We start from the raw sequence: 25,229 nt of genomic DNA, 5'->3' as shown, positions 1-25,229 counted from the left end.
CAGTGTGAGATCAGAACAACTGACAATATGGAACAACCACTATTTAACATGTCATTCATTCTAAATGAATGGATTCAAGTTCTGTGTGAAGATAAATGAGGTTCAGTTGTGGATTAAAGATAGAAGATCTCCAACAGTAACAGACAGTGAACTGACCTCAGAGTCTCCAGTCTACAGTCTGGACTCTGCAGAAAACCACACAGCTCCTTCACTCCTGAATCCTGCAGGCTGTTGTCACTCAGGTCCAGTTCTCTCAGATGGGAGGGGTTGGACTTCAGAGCTGAGGCCAGAGAAGAACAGCTGATCTCTGTCAAACTGCAGCGACTCAACCTGAATAAAGAATAAAAGATGCAGATCAAATCATTGATAATCAGATCTGTCCTAATCAATGATCTTTTCTCTAAAATGAGTAGAGTGACTTTGTCCTTCTGTTATTGTGGATCATCATAATGTCAGCCTTCTACAGACATCATCCAAATGTCAGCTCAACATTCATACACCTGTTCATGTCAACACAGATTCATAACATGCTGCTGACCTCAGTCAAGTCTCTAACTAGAGGATCAATATCAGATCAGACATGTTGGACTAAAAGTCTGTTTGTTCTTTGGTTTTTTACACCACCTTCTTCTTCCTGTGTTTTGTAGCTGAGCAGGTTTGTGTCATTAAACACTGTAAAAAGTTGGGATGAGTCCTGAGAGCCAGGTCCATTTAGGATCTGGTTCCAAGTTGGTAAAACACCTGGATTCATTAAGACCAAAGCAAAGAAAAATAAAAGACTGACGAGGTAAACAAACGTGACGACTCAGCAACACTGATGTTACCAACAAACATGGCCGACAGGTGAGAAATGTCATATTTACAGGAGGAACAACAAGTCCTTTAAACATTGATCGACCTTCCAACATATTTGTATAACCTTCTATCAGAGTCAGTGTTTGTCTGCTAACTGCTTCATAAATCACTGTTTAAATGACCAACTGCACTGTTTCCTCTACTATTGTTTTTGGGAGGTGTTATGTCTCCACAATGTGACCCCACCCCCCAAGAAAACAAAGGAAATGTTTGTTAACCAATAAAATATTTGATTGAGATTATTTCTCTAATGTATCTGCACTCTGTCTAAACTACGTTTGCTGACATTTACTGATGAATTTCTCTCCTCACCTCCTGGTTCACAGTGCCTCTGCTTTGTGTGTGTGTGTGTGTGTGTGTGTGTGTGTGTGTGTGTGTCCAGTCTAAGGTTGGTGTCCTTCATCATCATCATCTCTGTGACTTTAGCTTGGTGCAGTTAGGTCTGGGTGATGTGGGAAAAAATCATATCACGATATGTTTCATATCGGTCGATATCGATATGTATCACCATATAAATCTAATCACTGTTGAAACTCTTCACTTCTCAGTGAGATGTGAAGACACCATAAGGTCAGTTTTAGGGCTGCCCACTAAATCTCAGCTATTTGATGCATCAGTCAGAAGACCCTGATTCAATCACAGAGTCAGTGGATGAGCTGTTACAGTTGTTTTAGCTGCCTCACAGTTCACACACAGAGCAACAGAGCCACAGGCTTTACAACCATATCTTCAAATGACCAAATCACCAAACTAACTGTGGAGTTCAATACTTGATGAAAACAGAGCACAGAGCGATGCAGACAGTGAGACTCGCTCCAACTCTCTCTGCTCTGGTGTCAGGTGAGTCCTACCTGCTGAGAGCTGTATGCTAGTTGTGAGAACACACACAGTTAAAGAGGAAACTACCGATGATATGATGAGTTCAAATCAGCTGAGATAACGGAGCTAATGACTGCTGCACACAGCTGCAGTATCCACAACATTAGCACCTGTGTTACTCCTGCACTCTGTGCATCAACCTAACCTGATGTGTCTCTAACTCTGTTCCAGCCATGACTGGTTTGGCACAGCACTATTCTCACTATCATTGGCTTTTCATATTGTCTGTCAGAACATAGGTGGAATGAGTTCTGTTGATGCTGTATCACATGTCTTATATGTATCGAGGAAAAGTTATATTGTGATAATGTTCACTATCGTTTTATCACCCAGCCCTTGGTGCAGTATTTGTTTGATGAAGACAGATGCAGCTTTTGTCACGTTCAAATGAGCAGATCTGATTTTCATCAACTTTCTTATTTCAACAAACTTGTACCTTCTCTACTGCTCTAAATCACAAACACTGTGACTGGTCTCAGCTTCTTCTTTTTCTACTAATTACAACAGAGAATCTTTTCTCTTCACCAGCTCATTTTTAAATCCTCACACAGAAATCACTAAAATGTACCAACCAATGAAAAACTCAAACTTTCAAGATTTGAACTGAATATAGAGAAAAAACAGCTCCAGTCAGTGAACTGACCTCAGAGTCTCCAGTCTACAGTTTGGACTCTCCAGTCCAGAGGACAGTATCTTCATTCCTGAATCCTTCAGGTTGTTTTGACTCAGGTCCAGTTCTGTCAGATGGGAGGGGTTGGACTTCAGAGCTGAGGCCACGACTTCACAGTGAATCTCTGAGAGTTTACAGTTATCAAGTCTGTGATTAGAGAAAATATAAAATCAGAATAAAATCAGACAGTTTGAAATGAAAACACACTCAGTGTATATGACAACACAACATGATCAACATCTGCTCTTCACATCTGTGGTTCAGCTCATCTCATCTTATTGTGTTTGACATGAAACAATAATTCTCATCACTCTCTCTCAGACCTGCAGACTTTTAATGGGAATCTTTGTTTTGCAGATGAAGGGAGGGAAAATGACGTCACCTTTATGTTTCCATCATGTGATTTGATCCCAGAGTCAGAATGAAGCCATCTTGTTTAGAAAAACATGTAGATTGTCCACTGTTTTTAAACTGACTCCAGAACATTTCTGATGAGTTCAGCTCAGAGAACAATTCAATAGAATCTCTGTTTGCTGCATGGTTTTCACATCATGTCATCAGAAGAACAGGACATTGACCTTTGGTGTGTATAAGAAGACTGAATTCTCCTCTACAGCAACAAGAGAGAAAACACCTGAGAGTTTCTGTCTCATTTAACATCATATATGGAAAGACTTTCAACTATTACCATTAAACTTCAACAACTTCACTGTTTCAAATGAAAAGTTGAAGAAGCAATAAAGCTCATCTTCACTCTTGGTCTGGTGTGACCAGTAGTTGATGGAGGCTAATGTTAATGTCAGCAAACTTTAAATAGATAATGTTGGTAAATGACATTACTGAGTCACTTCACTCATTTGATGACTTTTCTCTACTTGTTCCATCATGTTTTAGCATTAACCATTAGCCCAGAAGTGTTTGTTGTTACCACAGTGACTGCTGTTTGACCTTTTGGATAGAAAATGTCATCACTTCATCATCTTATCCTGTTAGACATTAGACTATAATTTAATACTGTGTAGATCTGAACAACTAAACTACTAATCTACTGACTGATAATTGTAATGATCATGTCTGGACTCACTGAGCCTTTCTGCAGTTCCTCACAGCTGGGATCAGTCTCTGTCGTCCCTCCTTTGATGTGTTGTACTTGTTCAGGTCCAACTCATCCAGAACCTCCTCTGACATCTGCAACACGTAGGCCAGAGCTGAGCACTGGATCTCAGGAACTCTTATGTTGAATCTGTTCTCTGATTTCAGGAGCTTTTGGATCTCCTGATGGACTGAGTGGTCGTTCATCTCCATCAGACAGTGGAAGATGTTGATGCTTCTGTCAGGAGAGGTGTTGGACATGTTCATCTTCTTCAGGTTGTTGATGGCTCTCTGGATGATTTCTGGACTGTTCTCTGTCTGACCCAGCAGGCCTCCTAAGACTCTCTGGTTGGACTCCAGAGAGAGGCCATGAAGGAAGCGAACAAACAGGTCCAGGTGGCCATTTCTATTTTCAAGGGATTTCCACAGGGCTCCTTTCAGGAGGTCATCCAGAGACAGTTTATAGTTTGTGTTGTTCCAGTGTTTTCCCAGGAAGTCCTCCAGTACCTGTGTGTTCCTGTTGGTGAAACAGTGGAACATGTAGACTGCAGCCAGAAACTCCTGAACGCTCAGATGAACAAAGCAGTAGACTGTTTTCTGGAAGATCACACTCTCTCTTTTGAAGATCTCTGTACAAACTCCTGAGTACACCAAGGCCTCTGTCACATCAAGACCACACCGCTCCAGGTCTTCTTGGTAGAACATGATGTTTCCGTTCACCAGTTGTTCAAACGCCAGCCTCCCCAGCTTCAGAAGAACTTCCCTGTCAGCCTCCGTCAGCTCCTGTGGACTCGTCTCATGTCCCTCATGGTACTTGTTCTTCTTCCTCTTTGTCTGAACCAGCAGGAAGTGTGAGTACAGGTCAGTCAGGGTCTTGGGCAGCTCTCCTCTCTGCTCTGTAGTCAACATGTGCTCCAGAACTGTAGCAGTGATCCAGCAGAAGACTGGGATTTGACACATGATGTGGAGGCTCCTGGAGGTCTTGATGTGTGAGATGGTTCTGTTGGACAGCTCTTCATCACTGGCTCTCCTCCTGAAGTACTCCTCCTTCTGTGGGTCAGTGAAGCCTCGTACTTCTGTTACCCTGTCAACACATGAAGGAGGGATCTGATTGGCCGCTGCAGGTCTGGAAGTTATCCAGACCAGAGCCGAGGGAAGCAGATTCCCCTGGATGAGGTTTGTCAGCAGCTCGTTGACTGATGACTTCTGTGTGACGTCAGACACAACCTTCCTGTTGTTGAAATCCAGTGAAAGTCTGCTTTCATCCAGGCCGTCAAAGATGAACAGAACTTTACAGACAGCCAGCTTCTCTGCTGTGACCTTCTGTAATGTTGGATGGAAAACATGGAGCAGCGTGAGAAGACTGTACTGCTCATCTCTGATCAGGTTCAGCTCCCTGAACGAAAGCAGAACCAGCAGACTGACATCTTGGTTTTCCAAGCCCTCTGCCCAGTCCAGAGTGAACTTCTGCACTGAGAAGGTTTTTCCAACACCAGCGACGCCGTTGGTCAGAACCACTCTGATGGGTCTCTGTTGGTCAGGTAAGGCTTTAAAGATGTCCTGGTACCTGATTGGAGTGTCATGGAGGGTCTTCTTCTTGGAAGCTGTCTCCAGCTGCCTCACCTCATGTTGGGTATTAACCTCTTCACTCTGTCCCTCTGTGATGTAGAGCTCAGTGTAGATCCTGTTGAGGCGGGTTCTACTTCCTGTTCCATCAGTTCCTTCAGTCACACGTTCACATCTCCTCCTCAGACTGATCTTATGTTCATCTAAAACCTCCTGCAGACCACTATCTGCTGAAAGACAACAAACACTGTCAGACTAAAGAAAGACAATCTGATTCTTTTCATCAGCTCCAGAAAAACAAGCAGAGAAAAGCTTTTTCATGTTGTGCTCTTTAGAATCATCTTAAATGTCAGAGCTGTGTGATAGAACAAATGACTCTGTAGAAAACAACAAGTCCTGTTTTCACAAATGAAGACATCAGCAGACACATGTTCAGTCTTACTTTGTACAGTGCTGGTCTGACTGGCTGTCTGCAGTCCAGGTCCTGGTCTGGATCTTTCCACAGAAACACCACTCCTCCTCTTCTCTCTGTGAAGACATCAACACATTCATTATAACACGTTACATCAGTGACGCTACCTGTGACGCTACCTGTACCGTACGCCGTGATTCTGTGAGACCGACACTTACTCGCTGCTCCGCTTTCTCTCTTCACTTTCTGTCCTATAGTCTCCTGTTACACATTATCTGCTGCTGCTTTGTACTAATCTATCTTACTTTTGATCGCTACCTGTGTATTGATATTTGATTGATACTTCCTCTGACTCTAGCCTGTTTGTTGTTAGTTTAATTTAGCTTAGCCGTTTGTAGCCTCATTAGCCTAATTTAAATTGTAGCCTCACCGTCTTACTCCTACAGCTAACCTAGCTTAAAGTAACTACTACCATGGCTTGTGTAAGCTGTTCTGCTCTTGAAGACAGGGTGTCTCTGCTAGAGAGACGTGTCCGTCAACTAGAGCAGCTCCTTTCTCCTAGCATTACCTCCAGATAGCGTTAGCCACGGGCTCGACAGCGAGCCTGTTAGGGCTAGCTTAGCCTCGTCGGCAGTGAGTGCGGAGTTCGTCCCTGTCAGCCGGCGGAAAGGGGCACGTAAGAGCAAGCAACCGGTTGTGTGGCCTGGTCTGCAGTCGCCCCTCCCGACTGCAAACCGGTTTTCGACTCTTGCTAGCCCCGTTGGTAGTCCTGTGCGCCCGCGTGTCTCCCCCGCTCCCGCTGACAGGGCTAAACAACGCACTCTAGTCATAGGGGACTCCATCACTCGCAATGTCAGATTAGCTTCGCCAGCCAATGTTTACTGCCTACCTGGGGCCAGAGCTTCCGACACTGAGGATAATCTTAGGGTGCTGGCATCATGCAGGGAGAAACAGGGGGCTCAGGCACACTGCACACCTAGTTATAGCAACATTGTCATTCATGTCGGCACCAATAACATTAGAATGAAGCAGTCTGAGGTCACCAAAGCTAGTTTAGCTAGGACGTTTGAGTTTGCTAGAAAGATCGTCTCTGGTCTTTTACCCATGCGGGGTAATGATGAGGTGTACAGTAGATTAACGTCTCTGAACCGCTGGCTGGCTCGTCACTGTAGTGAGCAGGGATATAGTTTTGTGGATAACTGGCCTTCTTTCTGGGGCCGTCCTGACCTGCTGAAGGCAGATGGCCTGCATCCTACTTTTATCTAGGAATATAGACAGGTGTTTACGTCGGGTTTGACAGTAAGACACTAGTGATCGGCAGGTCGCAGGTGAGTAGAGAACCTGCTAGGTCTTTAGGTGGTGCGGTTTTGGAGTCCACTAGCTTAGATAGCTTAGATGATGAATCTAACCAGGAACATTTGCAGACTTTAGATGCTCAGACTGATCTACTGCATTGAGACTGTCTCCATTCCCCACCATACTATTCACAAGTTTCCTAAGTTTCTAAACCACCATGTACAAAACACCACTCCTGCCACTGGTGACAGAGCTGTGTCCCATAAAGTACTGAATAAAAGGCCACTAACAGAAACACTAGATGCCTCATTCCTATTAATACTTCATCTATAGGTACCTTGCCACACCAGGCTGCTACCAGCAGCTCCAGGCTCAATATGATCCTCAAATTTGGCTTCATAAATATTAGATCACTTTCTACCAAGGCATTATTGATAAATGACTTGATTCTTGAACATAATCTGGATATGGTTGGTCTATGTGAAACATGGCTTAAACCAGATATGTTCCTGCCTTTAAATGAAGCTTCCCCACCTGAGTATGCCAACGCACATGTTGCTCGGGCTACGAAAAAAGGTGGGGGCGTCGCTTTAATTTATAAGTCTTTCTTTGGTCTAACCTCAGCTCTTAATGTCACTTTTAACTCCTTCGAGGCTGTAGTATTGAAACCTTCTCCAGTAGCTTCTGGTCTCCATCACCAGGAGAATAGACTCCAACCACTCCACCTTGTGGTACTTTACAGGCCACCTGGCCCCTACTCACAGTTTTTAGATGAATTTGGAAATTTTTTATCATGTCTTGTCACATATAGTGATGATATCCTAATTATGGGTGACTTTAACATTCACCTAAATAAGGCCTCTGATCCTTTAAATATAGCTTTTTTGGCACTTATTGATACTTTCGGGTTCACACAGTCTGTACATGAACCTACTCACTGTGGTGGTAACACTCTAGACCTGATTCTTTCCCGAGGGATTGAGGTGTCTAATCTGACCATCTCTCCTGTCACATCGGTTATCTCCGATCATTTTCTTATCAAATTTGATGCAACTCTAGTCTGTCCCCCTAAAATTGTCTCTAATATATCTTCCACCAGACACATAGGTCCTGCAACTTTAACTGTTCTTAGTGAGCAATTACCAGAGGTCCTGGCCCCTTTTATGACAGCAATTGGTTCTGTTGATAACTGTACCAGGGATTTAAATACGACCCTGTCTAGTCTCCTTGATTCAGTTGCACCTCTCACCACTAAAATTAAACAGCCAAAGAGGTCCACTCCCTGGTTCACAGACGACACACGTGCTCTGAAGCAGGCCTGTCAGAAATTAGAGCGCAAATGGCGCAAATCCAAATCAGAAGCTCTGTATCTCCAGTGGCACCAGGGTGTTCTGGAATATAAGCATGCACTGTCTACTGCCAGAGCAGCATATTTTTCAAATTTAATCAATATCAATAAACATAATCCTAGATTTCTTTTTGACACTGTAGCTAACACTGAAAAGCAGCAGGCTCCTAGCTGCTCACCCTTTACTGCCTGTGAGTTTCAGAATTTTTTCTGCAGTAAAATTGATGAGATTAGATTAAAAATCAGTTCAGTTTCTCCAGCCTCTCCTGAGAACCGGCTGTGCATCATACTGAGTCTCAGAGAGTTTCTGCTCTGATGAATTTTGACATTATATGTCTTGATTCATTATCTAAGATAGTACTAGCTTCTAAACCCACCATTTGCCTTCTTGACCCTTTACCGGGTAAACTTTCCAAAGATCTCTGGCCAGTCTTGGGCCCTGCAGTGCTGAATATTGGCACTGTTCCTTCTAGCTTTAAAACAGCTGTGGTTAAACCTTTACTTAAGAAACCACACCTTGATCCTGGGTCTTTAGGTAACTATCGGCCTGTCTCAAATCTCCCATTCTTCTCTAAAATACTAGAAAAAGTGGTGTATCAGCAGCTTTCAGCTCATTTAGCTGATAATAATCTATTTGAACCGTATCAGTCTGCTTTTAGGGCCTTTCACTCTACTGAAACAGCACTTGCTAAAGTAGTAAATGATCTGCTACTCTCTTTAGATTCAGATTCCACCTCTCTGCTCATATTACTTGATCTTAGTGCAGCCTTTGATACTGTAGATCACCGTATACTCATGGACCGACTGGAAAATAGATTTGGAATCTCTGGCCTGGCCCTCAGCTGGTTAAAATCTTACTTATCTGACAGAACTCAGTGTGTCTCTTGTAATAACACCATATCAGCCTTCTCTGATGTGAAATATGGAGTACCCCAGGGTTCTGTTCTTGGCCCCCTGCTTTTCTCTCTTTATATTTCTCCTCTTGGCCAAATTATTCGGAGTCATGGAATTAATTTTCACTGTTATGCTGATGATACTCAGCTATATGTGTCTATAAAGGCTGATAATGCCTCTCAAATTAGGGAATTAGAGATCTGCTTGTCATCTGTTAAAAGCTGGATGTCTCAAAACTTCCTGCTTCTTAATTCAGACAAAACAGAAATGCTGGTTATTGGCCCAGCACGATATAGACACCAGTTCGATCATGTAACTATATCCCTTGACAACTGTGTTATCTCTCAAAGTACAACAGCCAAAAATCTGGGTGTCACACTTGATCGCACTCTTTCCTTCGATCAGCATATTAAAGACATTACAAAGACCGCCTTTTTTCACCTACGCAATATAGCTAGGATTCGGTCTTTTCTCTCCATGGCAGACGCTGAAATTCTAGTCCATGCCTTTGTTTCTTCTAGACTGGATTATTGTAATGTTTTGCTTTCAGGACTACAGCGTGCTAGCACTAAAAGTCTACAAATGGTCCAGAATGCTGCAGCTAGAATGCTGACCAGATCGAGAAGGTTTGACCATATTACCCCAGTTTTAGCCTCCCTTCACTGGCTCCCTATTCATGTTAGATCAGACTTTAAAGTTCTCTTAATGACTTATAAAATTCTAAATGGGCTAGCCCCCTCATACCTGTCTGATCTTCTTAACCCTTATATTCCCTCCCATGCTCTGTGTTCTCAGAGTGCAGGGCTGCTGTCTGTCCCTAGAGTCAAAAAGAAGTCAGCAGGCTGCAGGGCCTTCTCCTATCAGGCCCCCTTCCTCTGGAACAACCTCCCTAGTGATATTAGACAGGCTGACTCAGTTGAGGCCTTTAAATCCAAACTAAAAACTCATCTTTTTGCCTTAACTTTTAACTAGCACATTATTCTGGTTCCTATTTCAGGATACCATTTTTCCCTCGGCGGGTTGGGTCAGTCTCAATGCATCAGTTAAGATTAGTATTTATTAAATGTTGTCCATGATGTCCTGCTGATGAGATTACTATTAACTGTCTTAATATCACTGCATCACTTTAACTGTGTGTTCTTCCCTCAAGCACATTAGTGTCCAGGCTGTGCTTCTCTCTCTCTGCTACTGTCTCTCACTGCAGTAGTATTAGTAATAATAATAATAATAATAATAGTAATAATAGTAATAATTATTATTACAGCTAAAGGAATAATAATGACAAACGATGGTACATTAATAGCACTAACACTATCAATAACACTAGTAAATGTTTAATTATTGTCGCATCATGGGTTGAGCTGGATCATGGGAGCAGCAGGAGACTCTCCAGCTCTGGAGGCAGAACCCTATTTACATTTTGATTGAGTCTGTGTATCTGCAATGTTGTCTTTCTCCTACCCCACTCCCCCACCCCCCTCTCTTTCTGTCTAAACCCAACCGGTCGAGGCAGATGGTCGCCCACCCTGAGTCCGGTTCTGCTCGAGGTTTCTGCCTCTTAAAGGAAGTTTTTCCTCTCCACAGTCTCCTAGTGCTGCTCATGGTGGATCTGTTGGGTTTCTCTCTGTAAATCTTATAAGATAAAGAGTACGGTCTAGACCTGCTCTATATGTACAGTGCCTCCAGATAACTTCTGTTGTGAATTGGCGCTATATAAATAAAATTTGATTTAAATTGATTTGATTTGGAGGACAAACCCACAGTTCACAGGTTGAATGCAGCTCTATGATCTTTACATTATTTCTGTGGATAAATTTACATTATTTCCTCCCATTTGTTGCACATTTGAACAGGAAACAGTTCATTTGAAAACATAAATGCTGCTTTTCTTCAGTGTTTCCTGCAAAAACCTCTGAGCAGTCTTTTACTGAATAAACACAAAGTCAATGTGACTGTGAGTTTAGAAAAAAGGACCACAAATCCTGAGTAAATATCCACCCAGAGCTCCTACTACTGCTAATGTTGAAATACATTTCAACACTGAATCATCTTCAGGTCAGTTCACAGTAGAAACTGTCTCTTACTTTCTGTCTGAGGGTCCAGGTTCATTACTGAAGTGTGGAGGATAATCTTTGGACCGGTCACTCTTCATAGACAGACAGCTGGATCCTGGAGACTCTGCTCTGTCCTCCTCTTCCTCCAAATCATTCATCTTCTCTGGTCTGAGAGGTAAACCTGTAACACTGGAGACACACACACAGTTTAATAAACCCAGTCAGTTTGAATTATACTCATGTAAGATAAATGAAAGCTGTGAGCAGCGTTCAACAGGCCCTCGCACTCTGCACCCGTTGGGGGACTGGCGCCTCAGGTTCATTGCGATTCGTACAATTGCATAACTGTTGGACACAGAGCGGATGAGTTAAAAATCACACACTGTGCCCCTCAGTCAGATATTTGTATCATGCATGAAGGCAGCCACCTGCACAGACAGAACCTCAGAGCAGCTTCTTCCTCTGTCCTTTAGCCCTCAGACTTGACAAGTATGTTCTTGGTGAATAACTGTAATAAATGTCTCTGACCTAATGTGAAATGGATCTTTGTCGACCTACAAGTCACACGACATCGTTCTGAAATCTCACGACTATCGGACACAGAACAAATGAGTTAAATATCTCTTACTGTGTCCATCAGTCGCTTATTTCTTATCATTCATGAAGGCAGCTCTGTGCACAGACAGACCCTTAGAGGGGCTTAATCCTCTTCAGGGCTCCAGACTAACTTTTCCTCTTGTAGCACCGGTGCTCCTTACTGAAAACTTTAGGAGCACCAGCCCAACAGTTAGGAGCATATTTAGATCGACATTCATTGCAACATATTCATATTTTTTCCATGTTAACTATATTACTGATAAATGCTTTAGTAACAAATAAACAAGGTACAGAAATAAAAATGTGTTGTATCTTAAAAGTTTTATTAAAATCTACATGAAGGATTTAATGTGGGAGAAAATAAAGTAATCCACCTTTAGAGAGTGATCGCACTGTCCGCCATAAAAAATAATAATTACAAAACATCACTGGTTAAACAAGGCTTATAATGAAGTGATTTGAACAGTGATTTGCTCATCTGCCTAAAGTCAGGTCGAAGCCACTGACCAGCCGTAGGTATCATTAGGATTTTATCTTGATCCATCCAGACCCCTATCAGTCCGGCTCAGACTGTTACTGGGTTTTAATTTACCGTCTTGAAAAAGAATAAATTCTGAACAGGTGGTTTGACAAAGAAAAGGTAAAGAAACCACAGACTGCAGCTGCACAGCTCATTCTCCCTGCTGTTCTAGACGTGGTGTCAGTTATGAAGCTAAAACTGAAAGACAACACAGGCTCATTGCAGCCACTGATGCAGTGATAAGACTCACACACTGACTTCTTCATCTTTCTTGCCAAATGCATTTGGATAATCCCCACCCTCCCCAAACTGGGGAACCACTGTGTTAACGTATTGGAGTGAGTGTTGGCTGACTGTTCTCTGTCTCTCTGTCTTTCTGTCCAATCGTGAAGCCTGTCACCATTCTCCTCTCACAGCTTCACTGAGGAAAGCAGCCACTGAGAAGGTCCCAGCTTTACAGGAAACACTGGATCTCTGCTCTGATACTAACTGTGTTTAGGACAATACTGATGGAAGCAGCATGGACTGACTCCAACTACTGACCTCACAGTCTCCAGTCTACAGTCTGGACTCTGTACAAGATCACACAGCTCCTTCAGGTCTGAATCCTGCAGCTTGTTGAAGCTCAGGTCCAGATCTCTCAGATGGGAGGGGTTGGACTTCAGAGCTGAGACCAGAGAAGAACAGCTGATCTCTGACAAACTGCAGCCCCTCAACCTGAATAAAGAATAAAAGATGTAGATCAAATCATTGATAATCAGATCTGTCCTAATCAATGAGCGTTTCTCATTAATAATAATAATAAGACCTTACAATATAGGATTGTCAGTTAATGTCAAACCAACAGTGAGCTCCTTTAAACTTTTCCTCCTTTACACATTTAACAAGTAAATTCAACTCAACTTCACACTTGTGTTAAAGATGAAAACACACAATTTTAGCCACTGAAATAATTCTCAGTGTGAGATCAGAACAACTGACAATATGGAACAACCACTATTTAACATGTCATTCATTCTAAATGAATGGATTCAAGTTCTGTGTGAAGATAAATGAGCTTCAGTTGTGGATTAAAGATAGAAGATCTCCAACAGTAACAGACAGTGAACTGACCTCAGAGTCTCCAGTCTACAGTCTGGACTCTGCACAAGATCACACAGCTCCTTCACTCCTGAATCCTGCAGCTCGTTCCAGCTCAGGTCCAGATCTCTCAGATGGGAGGGGTTGGACTTCAGAGCTGAGACCAGAGAAGAACAGCTGATCTCTGACAACCTGCAGTCAATCAACCTGAATAAAGAATAAAAGATGAAGATCAAATCATTGATAATCAGATCTGTCCTAATCAATGATCTTTTCTCTAAAATGAGTAGAGTGACTTTGTCCTTCTGTTATTGTGGATCATCATAATGTCAGCCTTCTACAGACATCATCCAAATGTCAGCTCAACATTCAGACACCTGTTCATGTCAACACAGATTCATAACATGCATGCAAGTCCTGTTGTTTCTGTTGAAGTAAAGTAATGTTGTGATGTTAATGTGTTATGGTGAGAGACAGTGACACCTACAATGACATGTCATAAAGTGAGTGACAGCTGCATCACTAACACACTGCTATAGAGGAGTGGATCCAGGTGGACTTGCAGAGTTGACAGTGGTGTTGGAGTCAAATCAGAATTTACTGCTGTTGCTAGCAAACCAATTTTAATTTTATCTACCTTCAAGAAACGAGGATACTCTGTGCTAGTATCTGTCTTAGTGTCAGTACCATGAAGAGGGAGCTCTGGAGGTCTTCTACCTTAAGCTTTCCCTAAAATGTGGCTCAGGGCTGTAACAGTCTGGGTAGCTGGAGACAGAGAGGCATTCAGAGGCACCATCTGTTAGGTAAAGACCATGTGCTAAACCGTGGTCAGAGATGCTGCGGTCATGGCTTTCTACAGCTCCTGCTGTGTGAATGTCTATCTTAACGCAGGTGGTGGACACGGCAGTTACGTTCAGTGTCCCTATGTGACCTTCTGTCACCACCCTTTGGTCTGTTGTGAGGGTGATGTTTTGAAGTGGCAGGTTTGTTTGATGCTGAGGTGTTTAAAGGAGCAGGCTCAGGTGTTTTCCCTCTTGCTTTGGAAGTGACAAGAGTTTCTCAGGCAATCAGTGTCACCTTCCTGATTCCCTGCATTGAGGGCTTACCTTGATGCATCATAAGGGTCACATGAGTGCGTATACATTGGTGAAGATTTTTCAGGAACAAGGACTTGAAGATGCAGTTTTCTTCTAAGCCTGGTGCATTCTTTCCCTGAAAATATGTATGCCTCATACTGTAGTCTGTAGTAGTCTCTTGGATGCTCACTACGGTTGCACGGGGCAAGTCAATTAAACTATGGTCTAACTCAGTGAAAGAGTCGTCAATGTCATGATCACAGCTGTCGGGATCAAAGTGTTCAATGTGCTTCAGTTCTTTCTGATGGAAAGACAAGGGCTGAACACCTGAAGAGGATGAACAGTCCTGAAATGTTCTAGCCCCCCCCTTTGGAGGGATGAGCACAGGTGAATGAGTCAGGTACAAGTTGCTGAGAAGAACAATGTGCAGAGTATCAACTTGGGGATAAACGACATCTCCTCAATATCTATGTTGGAAAGATGGGAAGTCAGGTGACTGTTACCTCTGCACGTCAGTGGAGGCTGGGGAGCTGACTTAATTCCCAGGGACTCAGGGTCATTTAGCAGTTGTTCCCATCTCTGAAGAGGGAGTCAACCTTTCACTAAGGGAGGAGTGTGAATCGGAGTAGCCTGAATCACATGGGCTCAATGACTGTGGAGGACAGGACGCTCAAATCCAAGTTTTAACAATTCCTCCTTGTGTGAACAGAGATATAACTCTGCTGACTGCAGGTTCTCTAAGTAGTGCATGGCCTTCTTATTAGCTATCTGAACCTCTTGAAGCAGACTAGCATTTTGCACTCTAAGGGACTCTAACTCCTGTTCTAGAGCTGCTCTGGAGGCAAGGCTGGTTTGCCTGTGAAAGTTAAGGAGCAAGCATCTTAACAATGGGCCCTTGGATGCAGTCTGAGCATCTGTCACTGAGTAGCACATCTATCTCTTTCCTGCACTCACTGAAATGTCATTTATTAAATTCAGGATAGCCAGGGGTTAGGCTCTGTGCGAGGGAAGAAATAAAGTGTTCTATGCAGAGGTTGTCCATTGTTATGTCTAGAAGTTGATTAAACAAATTAGCAACAACAAAGCAGTTTGGTCGGCTATGGCGTTCTACTGGCAGATACCTTGTAGTGTAGCTTGGGCAGTACTAATCTAGCCTAACGCTGTGGTGGCCTACACTAGAGGAGTAGCTTCTCTGGGGGAGAGGGGTAGTTACAGCACTGTCTAGTGGCTCTAGTGGGCTCAACAGATTCAGGAAAGTAAAGACAAGACAGGTTTACATGAGTTAGTCTGCTTTTCCAAACTGTGTGTTAAGTTTTAAAAAAAAAAGAGCACTTGAATCAACAACAATTGTGACAGCTTGACCAGACTGCATTGAATATATGGTATTCACATGCCAAACGGGAATTCTTACAGTTCCTACAGAGAAGGTTCAACTGGAAGATTAGCAGCAAATTCTTAATGTAGCACAATGAGGCTTAAATTCTTAAATGAAACAAATCAATATTCACAACAATGCACTTTCTGCAGGTACAACTGGATGTATATTCCTGCAGCAGAATAGCTGTGTTAAATGTAAACTTGTGGTTAAGTCTGGTTAAGTTTAGATTTCACTTCAGAATTTCACAAATTAATATTGCACAGTTATGAATAATTGCCAACAGTACACTGCCTCACACAGGGCACCATTTATGTTGGGGACAACTAGGCGTTATTGACTATCAAATTAGTAAGACTATTAATATTCAAATATATTACAATTAAGTTACTAATTATACATAAATTAATAGGATTTAACAGGAGGAACAACAAGTCCTTTAAACATTGATCGACCTTCCAACATGTTTGTATAACTTTCTATCAGAGTCAGTGTTTGTCTGCTAACTGCTTCATAAATCACAGTTAAAATGACCAACTGCACTGTTTCACCTACTATTGTTTTTGGGAGGTGGTCTGTCTCCACAACATGACCCCCGCCCCCCAAGAAAACAAAGGAAATGTTTTTTATCCAATAAAATATTTGATTGAGATTATTTCTCTAATGTATCTGCACTCGTTTCATCTCAACTCAGTGTCAGAGTCTAAACTACATTTGCTGACATTTTTCCAAAAATGTCCAGTCTGAAGTTGGTGTCATTCATCATCACCTCTGTGACTTTAGCTTGGTGCAGTTAGGTCTGTATAGGCTCCTCTTTACTCCTAAGTGAGATGTGAAACTCAAAGAAAAACAAACAAAACTAACAGTGGAGTTAGATACTTGATGAAAACTGAGCAGAGCGACAGTGAGATGGAGGCAGTGTGAGTCGCTCTGATTCTCTCTGCTCCGTGTCAGGTGAGTTAATAGCAGCTGAGAGAACTGAGCTGTGACCAAGACACCGACTTTATGTCTGCAGTGTCTCCGCTTTATACATTTTATAGAGGCATCCTGAATTATTATAAATCTGCAAAATACCCACTTGAGCCGAGAGGGGGAGAGAGAAAGAAGAGACAAAGAGAGCAAATGGTCTAATGAACTAGCTCACATTAAGTCAGGTTTGTATTTGTATTTTCTACTGGGCTCTCTGAACCTGTCAGTCCTCTGTCATTCAGGGCTGTGTCCCTCAGGGCGTCTTCTTCAGTTTCCATTAACATTTTCTGTCATTGTCTCTTTTATCTCACTCCTACTGCTGCACACGGCTGCAGTATCCAGAACATCAGCACGTTACTCCTGAGCTCTGTGCATCAACTTTCTTATTTCAACAAACTTGTACCTTCTCTACTGCTCTAAATCACAAACACTGTGACTGGTCTCACCTTCTTCTTTTTCTGCTAATTACAACAGAGAGTCTTTTCTCTTCACCAGCTCATTTTTAAATCCTCACACAGAAATCACTAAAATGTACCAACCAATGAAAAACTCAAACTTTAAAGATTTGAACTGAATATAGACAAAAAACAGCTCCAGTCAGTGAACTGACCTCAGAGTCTCCAGTCTACAGTTTGGACTCTCCAGTCCAGAGGACAGTATCTTCACTCTTGAATCCTTCAGGTCCCTGTTTCGACTCAGGTCCAGTTCTGTCAGATGGGAGGGGTTGGACTTCAGAGCTGAGGCCACGACTTCACAGTGAATCTCTGAGAGTCGACAGTTAACAAGTCTGTGATTAGAGAAAATATAAAATCAGAATAAAATCAGACAGTTTGAAATGAAAACACACTCAGTGTATATGACAACACAACATGATCAACATCTGCTCTTCACATCTGTGGTTCAGCTCATCTCATCTTATTGTGTTTGACATGAAACAATAATTCTCATCACTCTCTCTCAGACCTGCAGACTTTTAATGGGAATCTTTGTTTTGCAGATGAAGGGAGGGAAAATGACGTCACCTTTATGTTTCCATCATGTGATTTGATCCCAGAGTCAGAATGAAGCCATCTTGTTTAGAAAAACATGTAGATTGTCCACTGTTTTTAAACTGACTCCAGAACATTTCTGATGAGTTCAGCTCAGAGAACAATTCAATAGAATCTCTGTTTGCTGCATGGTTTTCACATCATGTCATCAGAAGAACAGGACATTGACCTTTGGTTTGTATAAGAAGACTGAATTCTCCTCTACAGCAACAAGAGAGAAAACACCTGAGAGTTTCTGTCTCATTTAACATCATATATGGAAAGACTTTCAACTATTACCATTAAACTTCAACAACTTCACTGTTTCAAATGAAAAGTTGAAGAAGCAATAAAGCTCATCTTCACTCTTGGTCTGGTGTGACCAGTAGTTGATGGAGGCTAATGTTAATGTCAGCAAACTTTAAATAGATAATGTTGGTAAATGACATTACTGAGTCACTTCACTCATTTGATGACTTTTCTCTACTTGTTCCATCATGTTTTAGCATTAACCATTAGCCCATAAGTGTTTGTTGTTACCACAGTGACTGCTGTTTGACCTTTTGGATAGAAAATGTCATCACTTCATCATCTTATCCTGTTAGACATTAGACAATCATTTAATACTGTGTAGATCTGAACAACTAAACTACTAATCTACTGACTGATAATTGTAATGATCATGTCTGGACTCACCGAGCTTTTCTGCAGTTCCTCACAGCTGGGATCAGTCTCCGTCGTCCCTCCTCTGTTGTGTTGTACTTCTTCAGGTCCAACTCATCCAGAACCTCCTCTGACATCTGCAGCATGTAGGCCAGAGCTGAGCACTGGATCTCAGAGAGTTCCTTCTCTGATCTGTTCCCTGACTTCAGGAACTCTTGGATCTCCTGATGGACTGAGTGGTCGTTCATCTCCATCAGACAGTGGAAGATGTTGATGCTTCTGTCAGGAGAGGTGTTGGACATGTTCATCTTCTTCAGGTTGTTGATGGCTCTCTGGATGATTTCTGGACTGTTCTCTGTCTGACCCAGCAGGCCTCCTAAGACTCTCTGGTTGGACTCCAGAGAGAGGCCATGAAGGAAGCGAACAAACAGGTCCAGGTGGCCATTTTTACTTTTAAGGGATTTCTCCATGGCTCTCCTCAGGAAGTCATCCAGAGACAGTTTATGGTTTGTGTTGTTCCCGTCTTTCCCCAGGAAGTCCTCCAGTACCTGTGTCTTCCTGAATAAGTGGAAGATGTAGACTGCAGCCAGAAACTCCTGAACGCTCAGATGAACAAAGCAGTAGACTGTTTTCTGGAAGATCACACTCTCTCTTTTGAAGATCTCTGTACAAACTCCTGAGTACACCAAGGCCTCTGTCACATCAAGACCACACTGCTCCAGGTCTTCTTGGTAGAACATGATGTTTCCTTTCTCCAGTTGTTCAAACGCCAGCCTCCCCAGCTTCAGAAGAACTTCCCTGTCAGCCTCCGTCAGCTCCTGTGGACTCGTCTCATGTCCCTCATGGTACTTGTTCTTCTTCCTCTTTGTCTGAACCAGCAGGAAGTGTGAGTACAGGTCAGTCATGGTCTTGGGCAGCTCTCCTCTCTGCTCTGTAGTCAACATGTGCTCCAGAACTGTAGCAGTGATCCAGCAGAAGACTGGGATTTGACACATGATGTGGAGGCTCCTGGAGGTCTTGATGTGTGAGATGGTTCTGTTGGACAGCTCTTCATCACTGGATCTCCTCCTGAAGTACTCCTCCTTCTGTGGGTCAGTGAAGCCTCGTACTTCTGTTACCCTGTCAACACATGAAGGAGGGATCTGATTGGCCGCTGCAGGTCTGGAAGTTATCCAGACCAGAGCCGAGGGAAGCAGATTCCCCTGGATGAGGTTTGTCAGCAGCTCGTTGACTGATGACTTCTGTGTGACGTCAGACACAACCTTCCTGTTGTTGAAATCCAGTGAAAGTCTGCTTTCATCCAGGCCGTCAAAGATGAACAGAACTTTACAGACAGCCAGCTTCTCTGCTGTGACCTTCTGTAATGTTGGATGGAAAACATGGAGCAGCGTGAGAAGACTGTACTGCTCATCTCTGATCAGGTTCAGCTCCCTGAACGAAAGCAGAACCAGCAGACTGACATCTTGGTTTTCCAAGCCCTCTGCCCAGTCCAGAGTCAACTTCTGCACTGAGAAGGTTTTTCCAGCTCCAGCGACGCCGTTGGTCAGAACCACTCTGATGTGTCTCTGTTGGTCAGGTAAGGCTTTAAAGATGTCCTGGCACCTGATTGGAGTGTCATGGAGGGTCTTCTTCTTGGAAGCTGTCTCCAGCTGCCTCACCTCATGTTGGGTATTAACCTCTTCACTCTGTCCCTCTGTGATGTAGAGCTCAGTGTAGATCCTGTTGAGGGGGGTTCTACTTCCTGTTCCATCAGTTCCTTCAGTCACACGTTCACATCTCCTCCTCAGACTGATCTGATGTTCATCTAAAACCTCCTGCAGACCACTATCTGCTGAAAGACAACAAACACTGTCAGACTAAAGAAAGACAATCTGATTCTTTTCATCAGCTCCAGAAAAACAAGCAGAGAAAAGCTTTTTCATGTTGTGCTCTTTAGAATCATCTTAAATGTCAGAGCTGTGTGATAGAACAAATGACTCTGTAGAAAACAACAAGTCCTGTTTTCACAAATGATGACATCAGCAGACACATGTTCAGTCTTACTTTGTACAGTGCTGGTCTGACTGGCTGTCTGCAGTCCAGGTCTTGTTCTGGATCTTTGTCCACACTGGGGACAGGAGGAGTCTCCTGATGGACCAGACTGGTCCCAGTATGAGGTGATGCACTGTCTGCAGAACCAGTGTCCACAGCTGGTAGAGACTGGATCCTTCAGGACGTCCTGACACAGATCACAGCAGGACAGCTGCTCCTCCACAGAAACACCACTCCTCTTCCTCTTTCTGTGAAGACATCAACACATTCATTATGAGATGTTACATCAGTGGAAGACAAACCTCCAGCTCAAAAGATGAACACATCACATCACAAAGCTGTGTGGATAAATTTACATTTCCTTGTCTCATGTTTTCACGTTTGAACAGAATCAGTTCATCTGAAGACACAACATTAAAAAACCATCAGTGTTGTTAGAAATGTTATTAAACAACTGTCTCCTACTTTGTGTCTGAGGGTCCAGGTCCATTACTGAACTCTGGAGGATTTACTCTGGACCAGTCACTCTTCAGAGACAGACAGCTGGATCCTGGAGACTTTTTTCTCCATCTGTGGAAACATCACATATTTTATATCAACACATGTAAAGAGCAAATGTATAGTTTAGTTTAGTTTAGTTGAAGCAGTCCAAAGCTGCGTGGAATCAACCTTGACCTTTTAAAACAATGACAGCTTTGCAGGTGGTTCTTTTCAGTATGTAATGCGTATTGATAACTCCTGAAAGAAACAGGATATTTCAAACATGTCTTAGTTGTGCATTAGCCCCAAACTTGGAAGAAAAAAGGGACTGTATTTTTTGGCTTCATCAGCCAGATGTCTAGAAAGCAAACGACACAAACACAACAATCCTCTGATACTGAACTTCAAATACTGTTTGAAAAAAAAAAAAAAAGAATGTTTCAGAGCAGTGATCAAACTCTCTGTAGTGAAAGGAAATAAGGCTGTTAGTGCTCAAACAACAAACACATCAGTGACTGAAAAAACCCTCAGTGTTGTAATAAAGGTTCTAGAACAACTTTAGAAAACTGAATCATCTTCAGGTCAGTTCACAGTAGAAACTGTCTCTTACTTTCTGTCTGAGGGTCCAGGTCCATTACTGAACTCTGGAGGATTTACTCTGGACTGGTCACTCTTCATAGACAGACAGCTGGATCCTGGAGACTCTGCTCTGTCCTCCTCTTCCTCCAAATCATTCATCTTCTCTGGTCTGAGAGGTAAACCTGTAACACTGGAGACACACACACAGTTTAATAAACCCAGTCACTTCTCCATCTTAGTTATTTGACATTAGTAGAATTAAAACCATGAGTATTTTCTATCCATCATAAAGACAAACTGTGACTGTGGTTTAAACCCAACAACTGCTCAGACTTCACATAAACATCACATGTTCCATATTTATCTGTGAGAGCGAAGAAACCAGGAAAATAAAAAAGGGAACAACATGTGAAGATGTGACTCTGAGACTTTATACTGGGGGTTTATCTATAATACAGTACGACGGTCTAAACACAAACATTCAGCAGATGAATCAATAATGTGAACAATCATTATTTATAGACCTGATATTATCACTCACCCTGCACACGTCCTGTTTCTTTCTGCTGTGGAGTTTAAAATGGCGCCTGCTCTGACGTCATACTTTCACTTTCAGTTCGCCTCCTCCTCTTCTCTTAATTTTCCTCTGTGTGTTCAAACCTGTGGCTCTGTTATTTCCTCTGTCCCGCTCCTGTCTCTGTAGCTGCTGGAGTCACAGAAAACTCTGGATAAAGTACTTTTCTCTCCGGTTTTTATTCTTTATTTACTTCAACTGACGCGACTTCGTCTCTGTTCGCGCGCACAGAGCAGGTTCGCCTCCGCAGTTCGCTTCGCTCTACTTCCACCGAATTAAAACTGCGCAGTAACGGTCAGCCACTCCTAACGGAAACAAACGTTTAGATAATCTCCATTTAAAGTCGCTCCAGACTTTCTACGATCACTTACAGCTCAAAGTGTGAGCGGGAATTTAACTTTAGAGCTTTCTGAAAAGTTTTTTTGACTGTTCGTGCTACCGACCGGAAACGACACCGCGTCACTTATTTTTATTTAGTTATTTTCCAGTAAAGCTTCTGTTCTGTGTCCCCGGACGAAGTCAGGAGACTAAACTACAGCTACTGACTGTGAAACTACAACGAGAATAAAGTAAAAGAGCCAAAAGAAAGAAAGAGTCAAACTTACTCCACAGTCTGATGACGGACTTCCTTCTTCTTTGGTGGAGTTGAGTCTTCTTCAGTACCCGGAAGCACAGTCCGTTATACACAAGTGCCAAATCAGCGCACGCGCAGAATCGAAATGACTGGATGCTGAGGGAACATGGAAACAGAAGATGGCGGTAAAGCAACACTGAAGAACTGCCGTTAAACCCGAGAGAAGACGTGCTGACGTGTCACGGGACACGTTAACGTGCAGTACGTCCGCCCAGCAGCTGTGTGTTGTCTTCTGTCCTCGGTGTTTTCAGCAGGTTCTGCTCCTTCTATGTCCTTAGTTCGGCTGAAGATGCGCTGAACGGAAGGTTTTCAGGAAGACGACTAAACACCGGTGAGCCGGGACAAGCAACTGTAGCTAACCCTGCTAATACACGACACCAAACTGCGTTGCACAGTTTGGAAAATCTAAATATAACTGCTTACCGTCAAACAGCACTCACTCTTTTATGTTTACCAACGACCTTTCATGGATGTCACGGACTTTTTGTTTAATTCGGCTCAGAAATATTTCAGTGGGCTGCGGCAGATGTCCGCGTCCAGACTGATGAAGTTAGCTGGTTGGTACCGTTTCCCTCAGCGAGGACAAACTCAAACCTCCATTAGGCTTCAGTTATAGAAAGCGAGTCTTTATTCAAAATGAAACTTCTTCTTATTGCAGAGAAACTCAGTGAATGTTCAGCTAGTTGAATCTTAATTTAACAGATAAATGAACAGAGGTCAGGAGCGTTTACCTGTGCAGCTGCAGGCTGAATGAGCACACACTGAATATAGTAATTAAAGATAATTAATGATGAAAACCCGGACTAACCCACTTGACTTGCAGCCACCGTCTCTTTAGGTTCCTGTTTGTTTCTACAGTGAATTTGTTAAATGAGTTAAAAACCTGAGGCTGGTGTTGGTTTGTGTCAGATGCAGGAGGTGGAGCTGGGTCCTCAGCAGGATGAATATCGGCTCCAAAAATAAGAAGCGGGTGGTGCTGCCCAGCCGTCCCGACCCCCCCACCGTGGACCAGATCCTGGAGGACATCAACAGAGCCGCCCCCAATGACCCGGTCTTCAGCATCCTGGAACAGACTGGACAAGGTGAGGCCACACACTTACCACCTGTCTGTCCTGTAGCTGACTGTCTGTCTGTCCTGCAGCTGTCTGTCTGTCCTGTAGCTGACCGCCTGTCTGTCTGTCCTGTAGCTGACCGTCTGTCTGTCCTGTAGCTGTCTGTCTGTCCTGTAGCTGACTGTCTGTCTGTCCTGCAGCTGTCTGTCTGTCCTGCAGCTGACCGTCTGTCTGTCCTGCAGCTGTCTGTCTGTCCTGTAGCTGACCGCCTGTCTGTCTGTCCTGTAGCTGACCGCTGTCTGTCTGTCCTGTAGCTGTCTGTCTGTCCTGTAGCTGACCTGTCTGTCTGTCCTGTAGCTGTCTGTCTGTCTGTAGCTGACCGTCTGTCTGTCCTGTAGCTGTCTGTCTGTCCTGTAGCTGTCTGTCTGTCCTGTAGCTGACCGTCTGTCTGTCCTGTAGCTGTCTGTCTGTCCTGTAGCTGACCGTCTGTCTGTCCTGTAGCTGTCTGTCTGTCTGTCCTGTAGCTGACTGTCTGTCTGTCCCGTCTCTCTGCTCAGACTCGTCCCGGGCCTCAGACTTGGATGTGGAGCTGAAGTTCCAGCAGTGTTGTCGGTTCCTGGAGCTGAACGAGCAGCTGCAGGAGGCTCGAGGTCGGCTGCTGCGACAGAGGGAGGAGCTGAAGGCGGCGGGGGAACAGCTGGATAGAGACGTGGCAGAGGTCAAAGGTCAACCACTCTGACTCTACACCATCGGCTGTCCCAGACTCTTCTCTGTCCAGGAGACGGCCTCGGTGCAGAGCGCCTGGTTCCTCAGCTGAATCAGGACAAACCAGCTCTCCAGGTGTCGGGGACCTCACCTGTGTGTGTGTGTGTGTGTGTGTGTGTGTGTGTGTGTGTGTGTGTGTGTGTGTGTGTGTGTGTGTGTGTGTGAGGGTGGCTGCTGATGAGGACACACATTTCCAATCATGTTAAAGTGACTGACAGGCTCTGATGCTGCGTTCAGGTACAAAGTAAAGTGAAAATCTCACCTTTGTCTGTTTGTGGTTTTGCTCATTTGCAGCCGATCGAGAGCTCAGCGCACTGCATGATGGGAAAACACTGACAAATATAACAAATTCACAAATTCAACAACACGTGTGGCGTTCAGACAAAATGCTCCAAAGTGAGAAAACAGAAGCTGCAGGTCACTGTTTGCTGCAGTGTGTTGAGCTCTCAGGGCCACCGTACCAAAGAGCCGATTTACAGACTGCAGCGTAAAACAGGTACTTTCTGTAAAACATTTTCAACGTGCATGGATGGAGTTTTGCTTCAGCTGCATCATGTCTTAGCTCTGACTCTACAAGCTGTCAGTGGACAAATAAAAACACCATGTTGAAGATGTCTTCAGTCTCTTCACTGTGGTTTCACACCAAACATTACTCAGGTAGAAACCTCAAAGACCAGTATCAGGGGCTGTGGAGCAGGACCTCGGGGGCAGGAGGAGGTTTACCGTCACAGATCCAGACT

General features: G+C 43.5%; 2 protein-coding genes across 12 annotated transcripts in view; one reads left to right on the top strand and one right to left on the bottom strand.

The window, feature by feature from the left end:
* The window catches only part of LOC108896076 (NACHT, LRR and PYD domains-containing protein 12), a 34,173-nt gene extending 11,379 nt beyond the window's left edge, over nucleotides 1-22,794 (bottom strand). The window contains exons 1-15 of one of the 10 annotated variants that reach the window (XM_051077054.1): nucleotides 22,644-22,778; nucleotides 22,006-22,170; nucleotides 21,496-21,654; nucleotides 21,081-21,143; nucleotides 20,871-20,975; nucleotides 20,418-20,653; nucleotides 18,408-20,205; nucleotides 17,294-17,470; nucleotides 13,297-13,470; nucleotides 12,727-12,900; nucleotides 11,097-11,255; nucleotides 5,505-5,590; nucleotides 3,489-5,292; nucleotides 2,378-2,551; nucleotides 157-330 (exon numbers count right to left, since the gene is read on the bottom strand). In XM_051077054.1, coding sequence (XP_050933011.1) covers nucleotides 157-330; nucleotides 2,378-2,551; nucleotides 3,489-5,292; nucleotides 5,505-5,590; nucleotides 11,097-11,255; nucleotides 12,727-12,900; nucleotides 13,297-13,470; nucleotides 17,294-17,470; nucleotides 18,408-20,205; nucleotides 20,418-20,653; nucleotides 20,871-20,975; nucleotides 21,081-21,143; nucleotides 21,496-21,623 — 5,252 coding nt within the window. In that variant the 5' untranslated portion in view covers nucleotides 21,624-21,654; nucleotides 22,006-22,170; nucleotides 22,644-22,778. Of the gene's footprint in view, nucleotides 1-156; nucleotides 331-2,377; nucleotides 2,552-3,488; nucleotides 5,293-5,504; nucleotides 5,591-11,096; nucleotides 11,256-12,726; nucleotides 12,901-13,296; nucleotides 13,471-17,293; nucleotides 17,471-18,407; nucleotides 20,206-20,417; nucleotides 20,654-20,870; nucleotides 20,976-21,080; nucleotides 21,144-21,495; nucleotides 21,655-22,005; nucleotides 22,171-22,643 lie in introns of all 10 variants that reach the window. The other 9 variants (XM_051077055.1, XM_051077053.1, XM_051077057.1 and 6 more) reach the window with 9 other exon arrangements.
* An 87-nt stretch (nucleotides 22,795-22,881) lies between these two features.
* On the top strand, nucleotides 22,882-25,103 carry lg17h19orf25 (linkage group 17 C19orf25 homolog). Of its 2 annotated transcripts, none has more exons than XM_018695076.2 (3): nucleotides 22,882-23,003; nucleotides 23,582-23,754; nucleotides 24,282-25,103. In XM_018695076.2, the coding sequence occupies exons 2-3, from the start codon at nucleotides 23,613-23,615 to the stop codon at nucleotides 24,461-24,463; spliced, it is 324 nt and encodes a 107-aa protein (XP_018550592.1). In that variant the 5' UTR covers nucleotides 22,882-23,003; nucleotides 23,582-23,612; the 3' UTR covers nucleotides 24,464-25,103. The 2 variants fall into 2 exon arrangements, with proteins under 2 accessions (XP_018550592.1, XP_018550593.1); XM_018695077.2 differs by having other exon boundaries at nucleotides 22,884-23,003; nucleotides 23,588-23,754.
* The last annotated feature ends 126 nt before the right edge of the window (nucleotides 25,104-25,229 follow it).

The sequence above is a fragment of the Lates calcarifer genome, linkage group LG17 (genome assembly GCF_001640805.2).
Source record: "Lates calcarifer isolate ASB-BC8 linkage group LG17, TLL_Latcal_v3, whole genome shotgun sequence".
NCBI lineage: Eukaryota > Metazoa > Chordata > Actinopteri > Centropomidae > Lates > Lates calcarifer.
The sequence above is the reverse complement of the archived record's forward strand: the minus strand, read 5'-3'. Positions and strand labels throughout refer to the sequence as shown.